Below are 22054 nucleotides of genomic sequence, written 5' to 3'. Positions count from 1 at the left end.
TCTCAGACTTTTTTTTGCCTCTGACCAGGTCATCTCTCACCATCCACCCCACAACACATGACATCATCACACTGAACCGTCAGGCAGTCAGGGGGACTCCAGAGGACCAGGGGGTGGTGTGGTTCCACAGGCTGCTTTCATTCAGGTCTTTAGGTTTCCATGGTGACCCCACATTCCAAAGATCAGCTGGTTTCAAGAGGCCACATGCAATAAAACACAATGAGCTAAATAAAGCAAACAAAACATTACTATTACACAGGATAATTTCATGCAAACAAATGCTTTTTAGCCTATCACGAATAAGAAAGTATTTGTAATCATATTTCTGATTCATTAATTATAAGCATTACTAATTACAAAATAGAAACAGAAATTACATTTACATTTAGCAGATGCTTATATCCAAAGCGATTTACAAGTTGGGTAAACAATGGAAGCAATTGGGTCAACATTAGGAAAACAAAAAGCATAAGTGCCATACAACATGTCTCACAAGGCCTACTACAGTGTACAGAGCTAAGTTATATATATATATATATATATATAGCTAGTAGAAAAGATATAGAAGTCAGAAATGATCAGTCAGGTGTTGACGGAAGAGATGTGTTTTCAGCCGGTTCTTAAAGATGGCCACAGAATCTGCCGATCTTGTAGCAGCAGGCAGATCATTCCACAAATGTGGAACCGATCCAGAAAAGGTTCGTGAGAGCGATTTTTTACATGTTTGGGATGGCACCACAAGGCGTCGTTCGTTTGCAGAGCGTAAGGATCTGGCAGGTACATAAGGTTTCATTAGTGAATGAAGATAAGGGGGTGCCAAACCAGTGGTGGTCTTGTAGGCCAGGAGCGGAGTCTTGAATTTGGTGCGAGCGATTATAGGGAGCCAATGTAACTTAATGAAGAGAGGAATGACGTGTGCTCTCTTCGGTTCATTGAAGACCACTCTTGACGCTGCATTCTGGATCATCTGTAGAGGTTTGGTTGTGCAAGCAGGAAGTCCAACAGAAATTCAACAGAAGGTAAACATACCATGATGAACAGCATCATAGGCTTCCACTGTTTTCCCAATCTGGCAAACACAGCCATCTAGAGGACAACATGCTACATTGACACTACACAGCTCTTCCCAAAAAATTCAAATTGCAGATAAAAAATGTTAGAATCATGAAGCCACGAAAAAAAGGCATATGGGTTTGGACATATTCATTTCGGAGCGGAAAAACTCCTTTAAAATAATGCAAAATGAAACAATCAAATTTCTGTTATAAGAGAAGACATTTATTGCGAATCCATTTCATGAAATGTATACAAAACCATTTTAACAAAAACAAAATAAATTTAATGTTTTATTTAAAGTGTTTTTTTGCACACAAGCATCAATTAATTCCTCCACAGGAAACCAAACATAAATACTTTCCCAGAACCATGTGGTCCGTTTGCAGTTTTTTTGTGCCGATTAAACTCAACTAACCGTCTAATCCACACCCAACCCCAGTTAACTAGTTACCAGTATTCCCCATACTTAAATTAAAACACTAACATGCCAAGCGTGTGTTTTCCACCCAACACCAGGCTGGGTTTAAATTGTGCATGACAATGCAATGGGCACCAGAGACATCGTATAAAACCAACACAGTCCAAGGCTGCTTTGTTTTAGCTACAATCACATGTTCGGGAAACCTTTGACGTGGTATTAAAAAAAATTGTTTTGTAAAAAATGTAGTCAAATGGCAATTTGATAGAAAAATGTATGCAGGTCAGATGCAAGCCAACTCGGACACCAATGTTCAATTGAACGTGCTTTCACCTTGAAGACCCGAATCTCCACCCCAAATAAATATTTCATTCTTCTTTTAGCAGCTACATTTCCAGTTTAGTATAAGATAGTTTACTAGAATGAATCGCTAAACAAAAATGGTAAAAAGTAATGTTTGACATAAGTAACACTGAAAATAATACCATAAGGAGGATAGAGTTTCTTAAAGATGAATAGGAAATTAAAATTATTCTTTAAAAAATGGCCGTTGAAAAATGAAAATTATAAATTCCACATTCACAACAGGCTAAGTAGAAACAAAAATAACACTGATATATTTTTGCTTTACCTCCACAAGCATACATATAACCGTGAAAAAACAAATCATAAAAATGGTCGAAAAAAGTCAATTTGGAGTGAGGTATTCGCTCTGGATTCTTCCGACCTAGGAGGCTACTGGAAAAACTTGAGTCCTGCCACCAGGAAGAACTTCTCCAGGAAAATCTCAGAGTCCAGGACGGCAATGTGAGCTGCCCGGCCTATCAGAGAGTTGGCAGTGTTGGGTAACGCATGGATGACGTCATAACGCACCAGGTTACAGTCTTTGTTCTGAAGTACAGGAAGTAGAAGGTTCTCTATCATCTCAGCATACACTGGACCTGACCAGACAAGAGAATAAAGATAGAGACCAGAAATGTGTGGTTAGAAGCTTACAAAAATGTTGTGACCATGTGACCAGCAAGTTTAAAAGACCGCTTCCACAGAAAGTTTTTGGCAAAAATAAAAATGTTTAAAACAAAAACAATGTCAAAACTTTAATTTCTGATCAACAATTCATTTATTAAAAAAACAGACACATCCTCACCAGTCTGTTTGTCCTTTAAGGCTGTTTTGCACATTTCGATTCGAGCAGAGTGATATGGAACATATCGGTCCTGCAGAGATCCCACCAGCACCACATTCTTAAAGAACTGAAGACCTGAAACAAAATTTTAAGGTAAGAATATGGAGTACCCCAAACCCAAAAAACCTAGCAGCAGCAGAGTGACACTAACCTGCTTTCTTGCTCAGCTTATAGAGGAAAGTCTGGCGTGGATCCGAGTGGTCCCGACAGGTCAGCTGCAAGAGCGAGCCAGATTTCTTCCACTTCTGCATAAACCACAACCCTGACAGAGAAAAATGAGTTAGCGGGATCCTTACAGTTCATTAATGACTGTCTTCAGAAAACTGCTGAAGTGGTGAGATGGTGTGTACCTGTATTGACGAGGGCTGAGCTGTTGTACAGTGTGCCAAGATGAGGTCCAGACAGAGAAAGAAACGTGTGTAGTCTGCTGAGATAACACTTGAACCTGGGCCTCGTCAGCACCGAGCGGACGATCAGATTTCCCAGAGAGTGACCCACAAAACTTAGAGAGACAATATTGATTCTGTTATCTTTAGGGAATAACACAAGCTTTTCAAGATTTGACTTTAAAAATATAAGCTGGTGTTAGCTACCAATGAGGTCATAATAAAATGCGGTTTCATAGGACTTACACACCTGGCACAAAGTTAACTTCCAGTCTGAGTTTGTTGATCTGTTTGGCTAATAATACAACTATTTATACTTTATTTACTTGATATTAATAATAATTTACATTATTTTTTTAAAATAATAATTGTATTAAATAAACAATTTGTTGAATAGGTCATGTCACATGTGTCATTTAAGTTTAGCCAAGTAATGATTCTTCTACTGATAACCCAAAATAATACTGGCAAGACATTTTATTTTACATTTATTTTAACTTGCTAGCTAATGTAATTTACTTGTTATTTCTTTTGCTTTTTATCAGAAATAATTTACAGGGACACTAATCTTTGCAGATGTATACCAGAAGTTAAGTTTGGGCCATGTATGCACAGTAGCGTTAGTTTATGTTGTTACTTTGAAACAGTCTATAGACGCCTACGGAAGATGTAAACAAAGCTGGTTCATCACTGGTCCAGAAGAACTTTCAGTTTTTAACACTACACAAACATTTGAATAAAATACAACCAACAGAACATTTATAACCAAATCAAAATGTTGAACGAATATTTTGTATGTAAGATTAAAAAATAATTAAATAAAAGAGATTAAACCAAAAGTGGTAGTGTTTACATCTTGCAAAGTGGTCTATAGACCCTGCCCCAAACGGAGTGATCTGTATTGGAGTGTGTGAGGTCTTACCTTATCTTTGAAACTGTGAGATTGTAGATTTGTATGTACTGCACTATTTCATCCAAAAGCCTGTCGGTCATCGACTCAAAATCAGCAAACGTGTCATTCTTTAATAACAACAAATGCAAACAAGGTTAATCAATGTCAAAATGATTCAAATCGTTGCTCTCAGGCGGAAACCTCGTATTCCCAAAATGGCTACTTTTCAGGAAAAACACTGTGTTGTTACTGCAGAAAAGCTCTTTTAAATACGTTTTATTGGTTAAATATTTGCAAAACCCACAAACAAACATGAAGGCTGACCTTCATGCTCTATTAATGCTTTATATAATGCATCGAAAAAAATAAAAATCAAGAAAACTGCAGATACAAGGTTTTTGCCAGACAGCAACGAAATGTTTAAATTTGTAAAAGCATCCATGAAGCCTTTGTATATAAACCACCCAGTGTCTGATCATGGGACATGTGTGCAGCTTACCTGGTTGCGCTCTGACATTAGGAAGTCTATGCGAGCACCAGGTAAACCGAGCTCCAGGTAAGTCTTCACCAGCCGCAGATCGGCACTGTTGCCTAAAGGAATAAGAGCTTTCATTAAAACTGTATTTCACATTTTTGCTATAAACTTTTTTACATACACAACCAAATATGTGCGAGTATTATTGCTCACCGTCCAGGCCATGTACACACACTATGAGGTGTATGCCCTCATCACAGCTCTCATCCTCATCCAGACTGAAATACGGCACAGTAGAAGCCAGTTCTGCCACCTCACTGTACAGGAAACCTGGCAACTTTAGTTGTTTTAACTCCTCTTTCGCTTGCACAAACCTAAGTTCACACACACAATGAAACAGTTATAGCGCAAGAATATCGTAAAAAAAAAACATAATACTGCAAAAATGGAATTTGCAAAAAGATAAAAGCAACCTTACGCTTTCATCTGAGCAGTGGGGGCGCTCTTGTACCAGCACATGTCATTCCTGATTGGTGCTGGTCCAGTAGGCCGTGCCAGCAGGGCAGCTGAGGGGGCGTATGTTTCCTGGAGCTGTTCCAATCCCAAGTGCTCATAAAAGAGGTTCCTTCCCTCTGCACCCCCATCCACACATCCGTCTTCCTCACCTGGCACCCCGTTAACATAAACCGGTCCGTCCGTCTCCTCATAGTAACCGTTCTCAATCATCTCATGTTCCTGTTCCTCATCCTCCTCTTCTTCATCATTAGCATCGGGGCGAGCCTGAATCCCCAGCGTAACGGCGGCAGTCTCCAGCGGGCTGATCTCAGATACGTCCGTGCTGGAGCGCGAGCCAAAGTAGTTCTCCACAAATCCTTTCTTGACCAGATCTGTGCTGCTGGTGGCTGACGTACTAGACTGGGCGGCAGTTTGAGGCTCGCTGCCAGCCTCATTCGCCACACCTCCTTCACCCGGCTCAGCAGATCCCAAATGCCGGGTGGGAGCAGAGGATTCACAGCGGGAGTCTTTGTCATGAGATCCCAACCCATCTCCGGAGGCTCTTTGGTGAGCTGAGGTCCTAGTGCTGGAAAGTGGGACGCTGTGACATTCTCCAGAAAAGATGAGGCTTTGTTCCTGCACCAGGATGCTGGACTTCCTGCTAATGGTCTCTGTCTCCACCTCATCATCTGAGGGAAGTGAATTGATGGAGGTGAGGGAAGACTGGACACCGCTCACTCCACTGGTGCTCTCTGGATTGAGTCCCTCCAACGTGCTGGTCCCTCTGGAGGCGGGGCTAAGCGGAGGGAGTCTCTGTGGAATCTGCTCTTTTGGCTGCTCGAGTCCAGTAGGGGTAAAAGGAGATGGGGAAAGTGGGGCCAGCTGTGTTGCGGAGCTCGGCTCGCTCTCGATGCCAGAGTCTGAGAGACGGGACGAGGCTTGAGGAACACAGTCGTTCCTCAATGCGGCCGCACAACCTCCAGTGTGTACGACCATCGTGGAACCATCCCCAAATCGACTCTTGAACGCTTGAGAGAAATCAGTCTGTGTGATCTCTGGAACATCTCTCTTGGGGGTCGGATTTTTGTGGTGTGGTAGAAGAACGGTGACCTTTTCGCCCTGGTAGGGGTCCTTGTCGCTCGGTTTGACATCGATATGTTTGAGCCCGGCAGGGGCGTGTGTCGGATCAACTCTGTGCTCTGCTGTGCCCTGCGTGGCTTCCGCACCAGTACCTGCCTGGGGCCTAACCCGCACATGCAAAAGATTAGAAAAGCTATCCCTGTGGACACTGGACATGTTCCCTTTGATGTCACTAGTTGTGCAGTCTCTATCATTATGAGCAAAATGGGCTGTTGCAGTATCATTCTGATGGACATACAAGTGTCCCGGTCTACCACTGAGGTCACTGAATAGGCCTACCCCATCTTCCTCATCTTTTTGATTGCATTGAGTGTCAACCTCTTTGGACTTGGTGGTTGGTTCGTTGTGAGGAACCTTCAAGTTCTTGAAGCCTGTGAGGACCACAGAGTCTTTTGAGCTTTGCCTGGTCAACTTCTTGGTATTTTCGGTCCTGGCATTCTTCTTCAATTTGATGGATTTGGCTTTAGATTTGAGGGGCGGTTCATTTTGTTCAGGCCAAGCGTTGGCAAGGGTGTCCTGCTGCTTATCTGGGTACGGACCAAAGGCTTCTACCCCACCAGCAATAGGGTCCTTTGAGTTTGATTTGTCTGGTTTAGTGGAGACAGTTACACTTCTGGTGTTGTGAAGGCCAAGCCATGGACCGTCACGATCTTAAAAATATTAAAAAATATTAAGTCAGTTAGCATTTCTACTTATTTTTAGCATTAGCATTTTTAATACTTTTCTTCACAATCATACTGCCCATTAAGTGCATTGCACTTGCATGTTTACATCGGCTAAAAGTTATTTTTGTAAAGTTTTTGATTTCATGTATAGTAAACCTTCACAACGTGACGGGATGCAACGTCACAACAATTTAGAAAATGTGTCTTTTCCATCAAGTAGCGGTGTTATGTAGATATGGACCAAACGCCACAAAACCCAAATCAACCCCTAATTAATGGAAGCCTTGTAACTCCTATGCCGTCTCATATACCTTCCGTAACGGATTCTAAATATCGATCCTCGAAGATGATTGGCAGGGAGTTGACATCCCCATCAAGATCAGCACATTCAACAGGAAGAGGTGGTAAGGACAGGAAGTAAGATGAGCTCTTGATAGCTGTGGTCATCTGTTGATGACTGTGAGCACTGTTAAACAAAGACGTTCATTTACATTCCGATGACAATTTACATTTCTATAAGCCATCACAATAATGACATTTTAACACATACTGCAATTCCTGGTAGGCAAGCGCACTCTGTCTGGGGTGCTCAAGGCAAAAGAAAGCTTCAGCAAATCTTCGCACCTATTAAATAAAAACAGGAGATAAGTGAGGGTCTAAACATTCGCAAGAATTTAAACACAAATGCTTATAGCTACACAAGCAAATTTTTGTGCATGCATTCCGTAATACAACATAATGTAATTTATAATGCAAGTCAAGTATGCATTACATTCTTAGCAGTGAGCGGGACTGTACAAGCAGGCTTAGGCATAAACGGACTATAAATCTACTTTTACAGTTTTCTCCTTTACAGTCAAATCCTGTCATGGTGGAGCACTAGTTTAGCAAATACAGGAGCACATGCCTAAACCTCAAGGCCCGGATTCACAGACACGGCTTAGCTTAAGCCAGGACTATGCCTGTGAAACCAGGCCCAAGTGTTTTAATATTAGTAGCTAGCTAACTTAAAAGTGCCAATCTACAGGACAGGTAAGAAAAGGTAAGGAGAATTAAGATTTTAAGATAGCACCTTGGAGATTTGAGGTTTGTTACTACCACAGTAAAGCAAGAATGTATGTTGAGAACCATGCATCGGTGTTTCTGGCTTAAAATGCACGGAGATGCTTATCATTCTGATGTTTTTAAAAAAGAGACGTGCATCTTAAAGCTTGTGATTTTGAAAGCTTGAGATCTCAGAACTCACCCGTAGTGTATGGTGCTCCTGGGCCAACAGCATTGAAACACGCTCATTTAGAGACACCACTTCCAGGAAATTCCCCCACAATGCCATGAGCAGAGAGCAAAGCTGGGCCAAGTTCATGTTCACCAGTTCAGCAAGCTCATCTGGGCTCTCCACCCTCTGCTGGAACACACACAAGAGCAGATTTCTTGAATAAGAAGTTTGGCAAAAATGTTTTACATGTACAGAAGGCATACATTCAGATAAACCTAACAAGCCTTCGCTATGGCCACTCATCTCCCATCACATACCTTGACTTGTTCACGTAGATCATGAAGCCTGGCCTCCACATCAAGTTCTTCTAAACAAGTAAAAATAAGACAGCAAAGTGAGATTGGTGTTTATACATCAACAGTAGAGAGAATGAGATAAGTCTGGCTGAAGAGTCTGTGACTGACAGCACGTGAAAGGAAACTAAAGGATCAACAGCACAGGAAGTAGGACTCAGTCAGAGGAACACCAGCAATGTTCAAAGAAATCTGAAATCCGAAGTCAGCCTGAAATCTGAGACACTACAAGAAGAGAGAAGATCTAATCTGAGCTAAGAGCTTCCTCAGTGAAGGACGCTTACCAGTGACAAACGTCCAGGTCAGGGGGAAGAGAAGAAAGGGACAAACGAAAGGCAAGAGGCATGTGGAGTGGAGCCGAGGGTCGGTTTTGGAGGGACGTACCTATGTAGACGTGCCTTCGGCCTGGAGGGTAAGGTCTTCTGAGAACTCGCTCATAAAGGACCTGCATGCTGGGCTTGGCTAGTGGTGGGATTGCACATATAGGCACATTTAAAACTTTCACTTTACTTTTTTTTGCTGTTTGAGCTAAAGTTAACCTTTAAATACATGCAAGTCACAAGTTCATATAGAAGCGGGAGGGGGTGAGTAGATTAGCTTTGAGTGAGTTTACAGTTCAGGATTGAGACGTCAGTTTTGAGGTGCAATAATTGGGAGACAGAAGGATCTGCATGCCAATACATACAGTATAAGAAAGACAGAGGCATACATTGGTAGAGCTGCAAGGAACGAAGACTGTAGATCATTTATTAATTGAATATTTAAAGCCAAGCGAGGCAGATAACGGAAGACGTCTAAAGGGTTATTTAGAAGTGTGTGTGTATATTAGTACAAAATGAGTATTTCACTATTAGCACTGATAAGATTCAACTAAAATACTGGTGTTAAAGCAAATTACTTGATACACGTACCATAAAAACAACATTTACAGACATTAAAGGTTTGGTGACAAAAGAAAAAAATTATGTCAAAGTTCGTTAAAACATTTTGGCTTTAATTATACACAATATATTTGATGAAACATAATGAAAAATAATGAAAACTTTAAAAACACAAAATTTGCTAAATTTAATGAGGGTCTATCACATATTTATAATAATATAAGTGTTTTACCCATCATGCATCACTGTATATCTGTTTCATACTGTTTAGGCAATCTATGAATAATAATAAATTATTAGTCTTTTATTATTATAAAAAGACTTCAGTTCAGTTTTAATAGTGCAAAAAATGTCAAAGCAGGTTAACGTTAAACTTAGGGTAGGGTGCGTTCATTTTTGTAGTTTGGTTCTTTTGGTCTGGACCACAAAAAGGAAAAAAAATTAGTCATGGTTCACTTAGCATCAGACGGGCATTTTAAGAGTGAACCTAAAGATATCGAACCTAACAGCTTATGTGTAAAGTTGCAATGTGATTGGACAGCTTTTATCATTTATATTTTAAAACGGAACTTACCGGACATCCAAAACAATGCTGTGTGCTGGGTTATCCTATGCTCAGTGAATGCCTGAGCATATGATGGTATTTTTAGCAAGCCGGTAACTCAAAGACCTCATGTTTAAAGCAGTTTTTGGTTCGGTTCGATGCTTTTGGTCCGTGTTGCGTTCATATTTCAATTGAAACGCGCCGGAGTTCGTTTGAAAGTGGACCGAGACCCATCTTTTCAGTGGTCTCGTCCGCTTGTTTGGTGCGCACCAGGGTTCGGCTGGCAGCGTTCACACTTACACAAATAAACCGCACTAACAGAGCAATCGCACCAGAGTTCGTTTTAATCGAACCAAACGTGGCATATGTGAACACACCCTTAATACACCATGACAAGCTAAACCTAAACCTTCATTCACATGGAAACATGGATGGAAACAAATGATTCTTAGCTGAGGCTAGAACTGGACTTATTTTTTGGACCGCTTACCTAACTCCATACGCTGGGATGAGGGAAGGTTCTTGGTCAGGGAGGTTAAGTAACAGAACAGGCCTTGATATGCCCGCAGCAGGCTGGCACACATGTTCTGGTGAAGGCTGAAGGCGTGCTGTAGGCACTGATCTGACACCACAAAGCTTTTCCCCTGCAAACCATGAGAAACAGCTTGATTCATTACTAAATGTTTGAGAACCTCAAAATCATTTCATTTATCATAACTATTCCCATGTGTGTTCTGAAAGTAAATGTCACCTAGATGTGTTTTTTCTAATTCACCCATGATTTTTTTTATTACATTACAAAACATGTGTAACAATAGCTATAACAATGTTTTGAACTGTATTTTAACCAATTACCCTGGAAAACAGAAGTACAAATATTTTCCAAAACTTAAAACTATCCTCCTATCTCATTTAACACTGGCATTTTAATATAACAATCTTTTCTAAATATTGTAATGACTGAACCGGTGGGTCAGCAACGCCCATAAACTCAACCCTCTAAACCAGTAGTTCACAAACTGGGGGCCGTGGCTCCTGGGGGGGGCCCCGAGATGGATCCAGGGTGGCCACAGATTTTGTGGCATTTTATGAAATATAGAAATTGATCATAGATTTTATGCAATCAAACATCAGAAAAATACGACCACCAGACAAAAGAATTGATGTTTCAGCATTGTATAACCGAATATGTTTTTGTTTAAATAAAAATGTTAAATTTAAGATTATAAGTCTTTATTTGGGGGGCCGCAAAGCGATGCACTCTACACAAAGGGGGCCTTACAACGAAAAAGTTTGAGAACCACTGCGTCTAAACTTCCACTTTTGCTTTTCAGCAAAAAGTGCCACTGCTGGTGCTCAACACCTTTCAGATCCTTTTACATCACTACAGTCCATCTGGCACCTGCTATATAAGGCAACCTAGTAATGTGACTGAGCTATCGAGAAAATATGACGCCGTAATGTAAAACATCACATCCCAGCTACAGTAATAGCTCAAGCTGTTCAGTTACATAATAATCTCTATTTATGGCAAGCATTAAAACTTCCACAGATATCATGAGAAAATCACTGCCTGCAGAGCTTGCGTTACAAATGCGGTGTTTTGTCTAATTGGTTTGAAAGTGAAAATAAACGGAACTCATTAACTTAAAGGAAAGCTACTGAAAGTAACAAAACTTGCTTATTCATAATATTATGTAAATGTAAGTTATGAAGAGTCTCTAACATTTTATCTCATATGCATATTTTTGCAAATGGTAAGGAAATGGGTGTATGTATGGGTGTGTGTGTTCTTACATCTGGTGACAGCTGTTTGACATAACTGCTGCCGAACACCACAGACTCAAGCAGGGGAATGACAGAGTCTTTGCTCTGAGCCGGAGCGTTACGATTCAACCAGGTGCTTTTTACTGGCCGTGGGAAACTGAGAGGACAGACACGAGCAGTCAAACACACTTCTACTGGTGTCACAGTAAAGATACTTTAAGTGTGCACTATTTATCCTACCCCGAATCACAAAAGTACTATGTCATTCTGACATTAATTGGCAACAACCTTCCTATAAATAAGCAACCCGCAATTTTATGTTTTATAGAGAGATGGCGATAGAGAGGCAAAAGCTGCAGATTGCGGTTTAAAGCACCCTTTAAAAGCAGAAAACATAACAAATAATGTAATACTGTAGTAATAATAATAACATTTTGACAGATGCAGTTTTGCTTATTTTAAAATAGATGCTGTGAGTAACAGAAAGATCAGTGTTGTTTATGACAAGAAAATCATCGCCATTCAACAAAATAATTTCAGAATGTATGTAAGCTATGTTAAGGGTACTGTGCTCTCCACGACAGGCACACAAGTACCAAACATCCGTTTTCATCACAGCACAACATAACGTCCAGCTGTGGATGTACTGACCTGATGAGAGGCTGATGCAGGGCCACCAGTGAGGCGTGGACGGTGGCAGAGATGACAGACAGGTGGAAGTAGTCAAACATGACATTGACGTGCTGGTGGATGCCTCTGTGGAGGCTAAAGTGCAAGCGCAGCATTCGACTGCTGATGCTTTGGAGAGAACCGGGGTCATCGGGCCTGATTGTAGACAAAACACGTGAATTCTACTGTATGACAAACTGTATTACATGACACATTTGTTGTAAGCAATTTATCTAAGTTTGACTTTTTCCAACAGTTTACAGACAATTGGACATTTAGTATGAGCAACAGTAAGAGATGCTCTTTATAATGCAGAAGTGCCAGTCTGCATTATGCCAAACGGTCAATTATATTTCCGCATACGTGTAGTCGCCATCAGTGAAAAACAGATCCAAAGACAGCTGAAAGTCCATTTCATTTAGGGACTCCTCCACCTGAAGGAAACAGTACACCGTCACCACTGATGAAGACAAGAAACTCATTGTGTGTTTGATATTCAAACCATATGAACTCTCTGACCTTCTTTACATCTAGCAGCATCATCACTTTAAATACGAGGGCGTCGTTGACTACAATCTCCTCATTTTTGTAAAGGATCTGAAAGGTTTTGCTGCAGATGACATCATCTTGAACTGATGCTGGAAAAGCCAGATCTGAACCTGTGAGGAAAAGCAGATTATTGCTAAGAAAGTGTTATACAGATGTGTGTCTTCCATGTGTATATGCAAACTGACAAACAGACTGAAATCATTGTAAATATCAGGCTTTTAACAAATTTAAAGTGTTACGAATTGATGTTTTTAGTCATGAAAAGGGAGGAGCCTCTCTAGACCAAGAATGAATTCATTTTTAATGCTTTGCCATATGAATTACATGTGGGGTAGAAACTGAAACGTTATGTCCAACGTAACACCACACGAGTAGTGTTCTGTTGCGTTTCTGTGTTTATTTCCACTCACCAAAAGGTTTAGTGCAGTTTTCACTGCAATCACAACATTCATCTATCAAGGGTAAAACACATGATTCAATCCCAAACCAGAAACACTTGAGTGTTGGCTGTGGTTTTTAAAAACAAAGCAATGATAAATAAAAGGCCTATGAAACAAATTGAATAAAGGTCCAAACGGACATACAATCCCACTAGTCACTGTGAGGAGAAAATTCAGTAGACTCACTGGCCGGATAATGTCGGATAACGTTTCACCCTGGGGTGTAAGACATTACACACTTCAACACACACTTCAACACACACTTCAACACACACTTCAACACACACACACACACACACACACACACACACACACACACACACACACACACACACACACCCACTCACACANNCACACCACACNACACCACACACCACACACACACACACACAACACACACACACACACACACACACACACACACACACACACACTCAACACACACTTCAACACCACACTTCAACACTACACACCTTAACACGCACGGACACCGCACACGGACACACCACACCAACACACACAACACACACACACTTCAACACACACACTTCAACACACACACTTCAACACACACACTTCAACACACACACTTCAACACACACACACACACACACACACACACACTTCAACACACACACACACACGCACACACAGAGCCTGTTAGAGCGAAAGTAAAGATTCCTACAACCCACTGTGTCACTCACTGCAGGCCCTGAGGTCCATACAGAGATATTGATGTAATTTTGAGAGTTGAAGCCTATAGCTGTAAGCAGTATGTAAAGAAACGATGTCCAGGTGTTTAAAGCTCATAACTTTAGATGATTTGCATTCCTATGAAACATATTGGAAAAAGAAACCAAAGGAAGATCATCGTTCTGGTTTTAGAATGGCCTGAATAGCTTTCATTTGACAGAATTAATGTTTCTATGCATTTTGATATGGCCAGTGCTAACAACTATGAAGTCTATAAGTACATAAAATAGGAAGAATCATCATATCATCAGATTTATAGCATGAAAAAGAGTAAATGAAAGAGCAGATCCTCAGCTAAAAAGAAGGTGTTTTGCGAACACGTCAGCTATACTAAAAAGCCACTTATGTTTTTTGTCGTCATTCCTGGACATTTTTCAGCCATTTTCTATTTCTGTCAAGCTGGGAAACCTCTGGAAAACCACTGCACGGCATGTGTATTTAAGGTGTGCAAACATCGTCACCTGTGGGATGCAGCAGACTGGCTTCCACCCTCTGCGGTACCCGTGGCGGCACTTTCATACTGGCTCGGATCTGATAGAACCTGTCATCAAAACCAGGAAAACAACCGTTAGAGAAGCAATATCACAAAAAGAATAACAATTCCTACGAGGAAACCACTACACTAATGTATTTGTAAAATTTATGACTGCATTTTGGCCTTCCTCTCCGTCCCACACACACATAAAAACCAACACCGGATCTATTATGAGCTGAGCCGCTACTATAACCACCCGCTCTGAGGCCTTGAATTACAGTAAGGAGAGAACAGCCCACATAATAAGCAGACTTTTATTTAGTAGAGAAGAGGCAGAGGGCAGGTAGAGGTCAAACGAAACAAAACCTGACTTGACTACATTAAGCTCGACCCAAAACCAAGTTAACAGTCACTCAACCACCCATAAATGATCAATAAACACTGTTTTCACAGTAGAAACATGCAGGCGTTTAAGATAAAGTTTGGAAACAAATGTCATAAAAATCATTCGGTTATTTGTTAAAAAATGTCCCATGCCTGTGCAGAGCCAAGTTGCAGCCCTACATTTTTTACTCAGCTAGTTCGTATCAGTTCCTCATTTCTAGCACGACTGAGTAAACCAGACCCGGTGTTTATATCCTGCGCTCCATCCTCCCATGCATTCGCAAGTTCAAACAACCAAAATAAACCTGCAATTATCCTCCTGATGAAAATATCATGACATCTAAAATGCATGTAGGGGGTTAGGAGGTGGGTAAGAATACAATGCGCTGGCAGAACACAGATCTGAGAAGGGGAACAAACAAGCGCCCCCCCCCCCCTCCCTGCATGGGCTGAGGAAGAGAATGAGGGTTCCTGCTTCCTGTCTCAGACCCACGGCGACAACGTCAACAGACATGGAATGGTAACCTGACGTCGTAAAGTGCTATTTTTACCCCAGCAAGCACAGCCTGGGGTTTCCTCCTTTCTGTTGAAAAACGTCCCTTTAGGAGATAGTTTACATTACGACACCATTAGTGGTGTGTGTGTAGAAAGTGATGACATCATTCAAACAAGAAATGATACAAAATGTTTGGCTTCATCTAGGGCGGTATAAAGTGATATGTCAGTAGGAGTGTGCTTTTTTTTACTACTTTGGAGTCAGAACTATTTATTTTATACTGTTAATTTAACCGTTACATAATCGTTCTGTTTTCGCAGCTTCGTATTCCTGACTCATGATTCATTTGTTATATACAATCTTATCTTTTGGGTGGCTTCCATCAGATTCCAAATACAAATCAAACAAAGTGAAATGTACTTCATCTTGTTTCATGTATTTAGATGACTGGAGTTTTCCACATAAGGCTGTACAACAATTATTCCGTTTGCGTTTTAATCCAGCATAAATAGCTACACTGTGATAAATACTGATATCAATTTATTTATTTATTTATCTAGTGCATGGTTTTGAGATGTGAAAAGTCCATTATTATGAAAAGAAACTTTAATGGTGCCACTACACTTGTAACTCAATTCTTTAATGTTCTGAATAATAGTATGCGTCCTTTCATACTAAACAATGAGCCGTGGGTATTTCATTACAGGATTAAGTCATTTTCAGCCGATGAACTGCCCACAGGTTAATACAGGTTGGTATATAAACTGTCTCTGCCCACACGCTGAACAGTCTTTTCAACTTTTTAGTATATAGACAGAAATCTGTGTGATTATCAACTGTAAGCTGTGATTTTTTGTTTAAAGAAATATAAAAATGGACAAGCAGAGACTCATGCCCGCAAGCATTTGTAGAAATGACAGGTGATCATCTACATATCATCTTGATATTATTTACTAGAATGATCTTGCTTGTTCTATAAACACCTTGCACTGTGCTGTGTTTTACCTTTTCTGTTTTTCTCATTTTCTCCTGTAAAGCTGCTTTGGAACAATGCACATTGTGAAAAGCGCTATATAAATAAAATTGAATTACAGCAGTATGAGTGACTTTTATTTGTTATTAACCCTGATGGGATCTCTCGTACGGGCTTTTCACATGCGGATAGTCTGCAAGCTCTGTGGTTACCCTCGTGCTCTGTATAATTACATCTCACTGCTACTGAATGCCATGAACAACAGAAAGCCAACCAATAACATTGAATATTAAGCTTATTAAATAAAGGTTCTTACCCTCTCTGGAATAAATCCACATTATAGAACTTGTGGAGCTCCACAGAGAACTCCACCGTGGCCTGCACCTCAGTCATGCTGGGATTCAAGCCCGGAGGACGGCCTGTCTCAAATCTGCAGCAAAACTGCGGAAGAACAGATACAACAGAAATCAAAAAATGAAGAAAAAAAAAACAGTATATACTATGCAGTATGTATTAAAGCGGCCGTAACACACGCGGTTTCTGCCAATCTCATATTAATCTTGAGTACCTAAAGAGTAGTATTGCATACTTCGTATCTTCGAAGAGTATTTAGTTTGATCACATTTATAAAAGATAGATACGGCTGTACGGTTATTTCCGAAAGCATACGGCGCGTGTGGGGGGGGGAGGGGTAGGCTGAACTAAAGCACGTGCGCACCCATTGCCAACAAAACACAGACATCAGTTTCACTCACCGCATCTTTTAGCGCTGGGACGGCTCCATATATCAGTTTCAAACGATCTCCAAATCCAGCGTTATATCCACCGTTTATATAACATTCATCACCCAAATAAAGTGAACAAACAAACACCTGAACTTCGCGAACGTATGCTCTCTCTCTCTCTCCTGCACACAAGTGAAAGTGACGTCTGCACATGCTCCTTCTCCTGCTCTCCTTGCTGCCGCGTGGGCTAAAAAAAATTGTTACGAAACAGTTTCATATGTTCGAAAAAAACGTTCCGAAACCTGTACGATCGCTGGGGGAGTGTATCAAGCACAGAAATACTAAGTAATACGTCCAACACGTTTTTTGACAAGTTGACCATGTTAAGCATGAGAAGACTGCACGTTTAACATCGTAAAGAAGTCAGAATGCATGAAACACCGTTGCACGGCCGCTTTAAATAGTAAGGCTAGTATTTCAGTATTTTTTAAAGTACAGGGCTCAGTTGCAAGAAACCAAGAGAAAAGTTGCTAGAAAAATCCAAAACCACACAATGCCTCAATATGTAACTCTTTATTATTTAAAATAAGAATAAAACAAATGTTGGATTGAGAGGGAACTGAATCCAAAAGAGCAGAATCAGCAAAGTCAAAATGTTGCAAATGAGACGAATGCGACCTAACACACCTCCACTGCACCAAGTAACTTTGACCCAGGTTTATAAGACAAGTAGGGCTGTGCAATTAATCGAAAATTAATTGTAATCGTCAATTTTGGCTTCAACAATTACAAAAACAAAATAATCGAGGTAAAACGATTATTGTATCACATTCCATTTTGCAAGGATCCTCTCTTTTCTCGTGGTATAAATCCACAGCGCACCCCCTTCTTTTACAGTGGTTCAGCTGTGCTATTTCTTTACATTTATTTTTCAATTGAATTCACAGTTTAAAAGCAAAGTTATTTATTTTCGATGTTGTTTTAAAAGTTAATGAGTAATCGTGTTAAATAATCGGGATCTCAATATTGGCCAAAATAATCGTGATTATGTTTTTTGTCATAATCGAGCAGCCCTAAAGACAAGTATGACTCGCTCTTGACATTTAAACCTCCCAAACTGCATTCTTATCTGCAGACATGCATGAGTTATCGCACAAGACCGATGCCTACAGAATATCTCTGTGCTATTTAGCTCAGTATATTTAAGCACTGCCCGTGCTTGTCCTGAATGACCACAGAATACTTTCACACACCCCACGGGCTGTTTCAGAATGATTCACTATCTATTTGCAAACCACAGTTACAGCGCCGTAGGTGTGAAGTAAGATGCTGACAAGTCCAGCACGAGAACTTCAGATGCTCGGATGCAAATACCTCCGTTAACGCCGGGCGAGCCAACTCCCTGGAGGATTTCATCTGCTTTGTTGCATTACCAGGAGATTTAGCTTTCATTAATACAGATTAGTAGCCTTAATTGAAAGACTAGCCGCAGACGCCCTTCCCATGCAAATCACAGTCAAATCAGATCGACCACAGTAAGATATTCCTTTCAAACATGTGTTAAGCAGTGGAAACCCATACCACTGTCTGACTGCAGCGTGTGGGTGCGTGTTTACAATACAGCACAGGTATAAAACATGAAACATGCCATTATATGTAAATGCCATTATGTCCATGAGAGCCACTTTCCTTCCTCTGTTTTTTGAGCTGTGCCTGAGAAAATGAACATGATATCGCTGTTATGTTGCCCTACACCTTGGCATATGCTCATATCCTTGAATGCCCTTCTATTCTTCGCTTGCTTGCTTGCTTTCTTCCTCTCTCTCTCTCTCTCTCTCTCTTTCGCTCTCTCTCTGTCCAGAGTGCACAAGTTGGTTTACGGATGTAAAAAAAATCACATTCATTTTCATCATTTCGCAAATGATTTTTAGTGATAACATAAACCTATGAGTGATCATGAGCTCTGAGGTTAAGATGATATTTAATTCCATTTAAGCCACATGTACGGCCAAATAAAACAGTGTTTAATTTCAAACTTTCTAGTAAAATACTAGATCAACGACAATCCTAAAGCAAGATCCAAAAACGCAGCAATCTGTCTCAACAGATTACCCTTCCAATATTGAACACTTTGTAATATGCTAATAAAAAATTGTCTATCCCAAATATGCATTGCCGAAGCCCTAATGAACATATATAATGCATACACTTAAAGGCACTAGTATAGATCGCCAGGTTTACATTTGTAAAGCATTAATGGACATGTACAGTACACATACAGTAAGAGCCGTTCATGATTGCTATTGCTTTATATCACCCCCAAGCTTTACAGTGCACTTTGAATAGAGTGAAACATCATATCCAGCACATGGATTCAATAGTTTAGGATGATTATAGCATGAATCATTTGATAATATTATCAGAAAGACTTGCGTGTACAATGTTTAAATGGCTCTCACCCGTCCTGACTCAGTCCAGTATCTCTCCTCATGTCAACTGATCAACACAAACCTGTAGACAGAGACAGTCATACGTGTAAATCTTGAATCAAATAGTTTTTTTCTCCGATAAAATCCGCTCATATATAAGTTATGCATCTAAAAGCATTTGATAAACCGGCTCAACTTCATTAACAACTATTCTCAGCAACAGAACTGAACAAGCAATAATTCAAATTTACTCATGTATTTGTAACAGTTTACATTTCTATGTCAATTTGTGAATTTTAACGTTACTTGTGTCCTGTGAGGTTGCTAGCTTTAGCCTGCTTTGCTTGTCAAATGACCAGCTTTTACAAACACAACACTATTTGCTTAAGGTAACGGACACGTTTTCACACTCACAGACGAATCCGCAACAAGCGGCGATATTTTTTTCAACCTTTATCTGATGTTGTATTAAAAATCACGTACATGTATCGGCTGCGGAACTGTAGGCCTCAGTCCGCGGACTGGATTTCAGAGCGATCCTGCTTCGACGCTCCGATCCAGCGGCTTCTTAATTCCTCCGCATGCCGCTGAAAGTCCGCTTCTTTCCCGTCTTCACAGCAGATTTAATCCTTCCAATCGTTCAAGCTGAAGTAAAACTAAACCATATCCCATAGTACGCTGTCACCAGAGAGACGCGGATAGTAAATAATGCCCAAACTTGTGTTTTGTGTGTTGTGAGACTGTGTCACTGTGAGTTTAAGAGAGGCGCGGCCACACACGCACGCCGGTTGCGTTAATATATTCTGCCCTTATTATTTATTAAAGGCGTTATTCTGTCCTCTCCGTGTTGTATTGATTCCCTCCAGTCATCATTGTTGAGATGATAAAGACATCTACGAGCAATAGAGAAAATAATATACATTTTTAGGGAAACGTATTCTTTATATTTTTCCACATTTTAGAATAGTAAATTCCTAATATATGGAGTAGCCTAACACAAATGCAACTGTGGAAATTATTGCTTATAAAATCCAAAACAAGAAACTATGTTATATTTTAGAATAGGCCTATTCAATGTAACCTTAGTCATATCTGCCTAGAATTTGTGAAAACGTTCCTTAAAGGGATACTTCACCCAAAAACGAAAATTCTGTCATTATTTACTCACCTTCGAGTTATTCCAAATGTGTATGAATTTCTTTGTTTTGATGAACACAGAGAAAGATATTTGGAATAATGCTTATAACCAAACAGATCTCGACATCCATTGGCTACCATAGTAGGAAAAATGACTTTATCATTTTTTTTCTGTTGAACACAAAAGAAGACATTTTGAAGAATGTAGGACAGCAAACAGTTCTGGGGCACTTTTGACTAACCATTGTTTTTTCCCTACTGTGGTAGTCAATGGGTGTCAAGATCTGTTTGGTTACAAGCATTCTTGCAAATATCTTTCTCTGTGTTCATCAGAACAAAGAAATGTATACAGATTTGGAACAACTTGAAGGTGAGTAAATGATGACAGAAATTCATTTTTGGGTGAAGTATCCCTTTAATTGGCATTTTAAAAGCTTCTTGAGTTACTTAGAAACAGTATTTAATTTTGCTCTGCTTTTTTCATCATTATTCAAAGTCATTCATTTCAAACCATTTTTATTAAGAAATAACATTTACGTTTCGCTTCAAAAATGAATGAATATGTTAACGCATTTATATTTCGTCTTCATTCAATTCTCTGTCAATCAAAAATGTTTGTAAGACTTCTCCACTATTGCGAGAAAATCCCCCCCAGAAAAACAGATTCACTTCTTTTGTCTATCTGTAGGTCTAATTGGTTTTTAGGAGTCGATAAAAATAACACCTAAATAATTTAGTTGCATGATATACAGAGACAATCCTAAAAGCTAGCGTAATAACTGTAATCTTCTTGTAAGACTTTGAGAAGCTTTGTAAGAGCAGTTTCCCTGTATTTCATTTATTCTAGTTTGTCTTATTTTAACTTAACATTGTCACACATCTAGTTTATGTTGCACAGATTTAAAAATGTATCTAGTAACGTAAAGAGCAAATTCACATTCAGATAAACTAGAATAGACTCAATAATCATTAGGTTTAAAGTGCAGCAGTTTATGTTGTTTGTCATGTCATTTGTTGTCAAAAGCAACTTTTCATTTGCATTTATTCATCTGGCAGGTGCTTTTGGTATACTGTAGTATCATAAAGAAAGCAAATGTCTCTATGTGGCAAAATTATTTCTGAAAAGAAAGTCAAATTGTTGAAGGAGCCTGTGGGTATGCCATATGTGCAGACATAACTCTCTCCTCAACTAATGCAACTACAATCATGGTGTAACAGCCCTCAGATGCCAGAGTCAATGTATTTATATTTTGTGTAAAAAATGATGCTATAGACTCCAATAGTGTCCAGCAAATCTGACTGGCATAAACTTGTGTTCTTTTAAACATTCTGTCATTCTGTGCTGAATTATATACAGTATATTTTTTCATGGGCACTGTATGGTTAGAGTTTTGGTGGTTGGTGTAACAGCTGAAGAGACGACTCACAGTTGGATTACATTATATAAGATACTACATACTGTATGTAACATTCACAGCCAATCAGATGTGGCGTCTTTGAGTATCTCTGGCGACTGGAGATTTTCCATCATCATAGGAATCTGTATCGTT

General features: G+C 39.9%; 1 protein-coding gene across 4 annotated transcripts; it reads right to left on the bottom strand.

The window, feature by feature from the left end:
- Nucleotides 1-1255: 1255 nt before the first annotated feature.
- On the bottom strand, nucleotides 1256-20138 carry fam135a (family with sequence similarity 135 member A). Of its 4 annotated transcripts, none has more exons than XM_057341452.1 (22): nucleotides 19851-20138; nucleotides 19398-19449; nucleotides 16530-16654; nucleotides 14347-14426; nucleotides 12663-12802; nucleotides 12507-12577; nucleotides 12126-12299; nucleotides 11505-11631; nucleotides 10198-10351; nucleotides 8667-8744; nucleotides 8247-8296; nucleotides 7960-8118; nucleotides 7264-7337; nucleotides 7025-7179; nucleotides 4892-6698; nucleotides 4627-4787; nucleotides 4438-4529; nucleotides 3969-4066; nucleotides 3011-3162; nucleotides 2812-2922; nucleotides 2622-2735; nucleotides 1256-2415 (listed from the first exon to the last, which is right to left on the bottom strand). In XM_057341452.1, exons 3-22 carry the CDS (start codon nucleotides 16604-16606, stop codon nucleotides 2210-2212), a joined length of 4080 nt encoding a protein of 1359 aa, XP_057197435.1. In that variant the 5' UTR covers nucleotides 16607-16654; nucleotides 19398-19449; nucleotides 19851-20138; the 3' UTR covers nucleotides 1256-2209. The 4 variants fall into 4 exon arrangements, with proteins under 4 accessions (XP_057197435.1, XP_057197436.1, XP_057197437.1 ...); XM_057341453.1 differs by having other exon boundaries at nucleotides 7960-8115; XM_057341454.1 differs by lacking the exon at nucleotides 8667-8744 and having other exon boundaries at nucleotides 1257-2415.
- Nucleotides 20139-22054: the final 1916 nt, after the last annotated feature.

Source organism: Triplophysa rosa, linkage group LG9, assembly GCF_024868665.1.
Source record: "Triplophysa rosa linkage group LG9, Trosa_1v2, whole genome shotgun sequence".
Taxonomy (NCBI): domain Eukaryota; kingdom Metazoa; phylum Chordata; class Actinopteri; order Cypriniformes; family Nemacheilidae; genus Triplophysa; species Triplophysa rosa.
The sequence above is the reverse complement of the archived record's forward strand: the minus strand, read 5'-3'. Positions and strand labels throughout refer to the sequence as shown.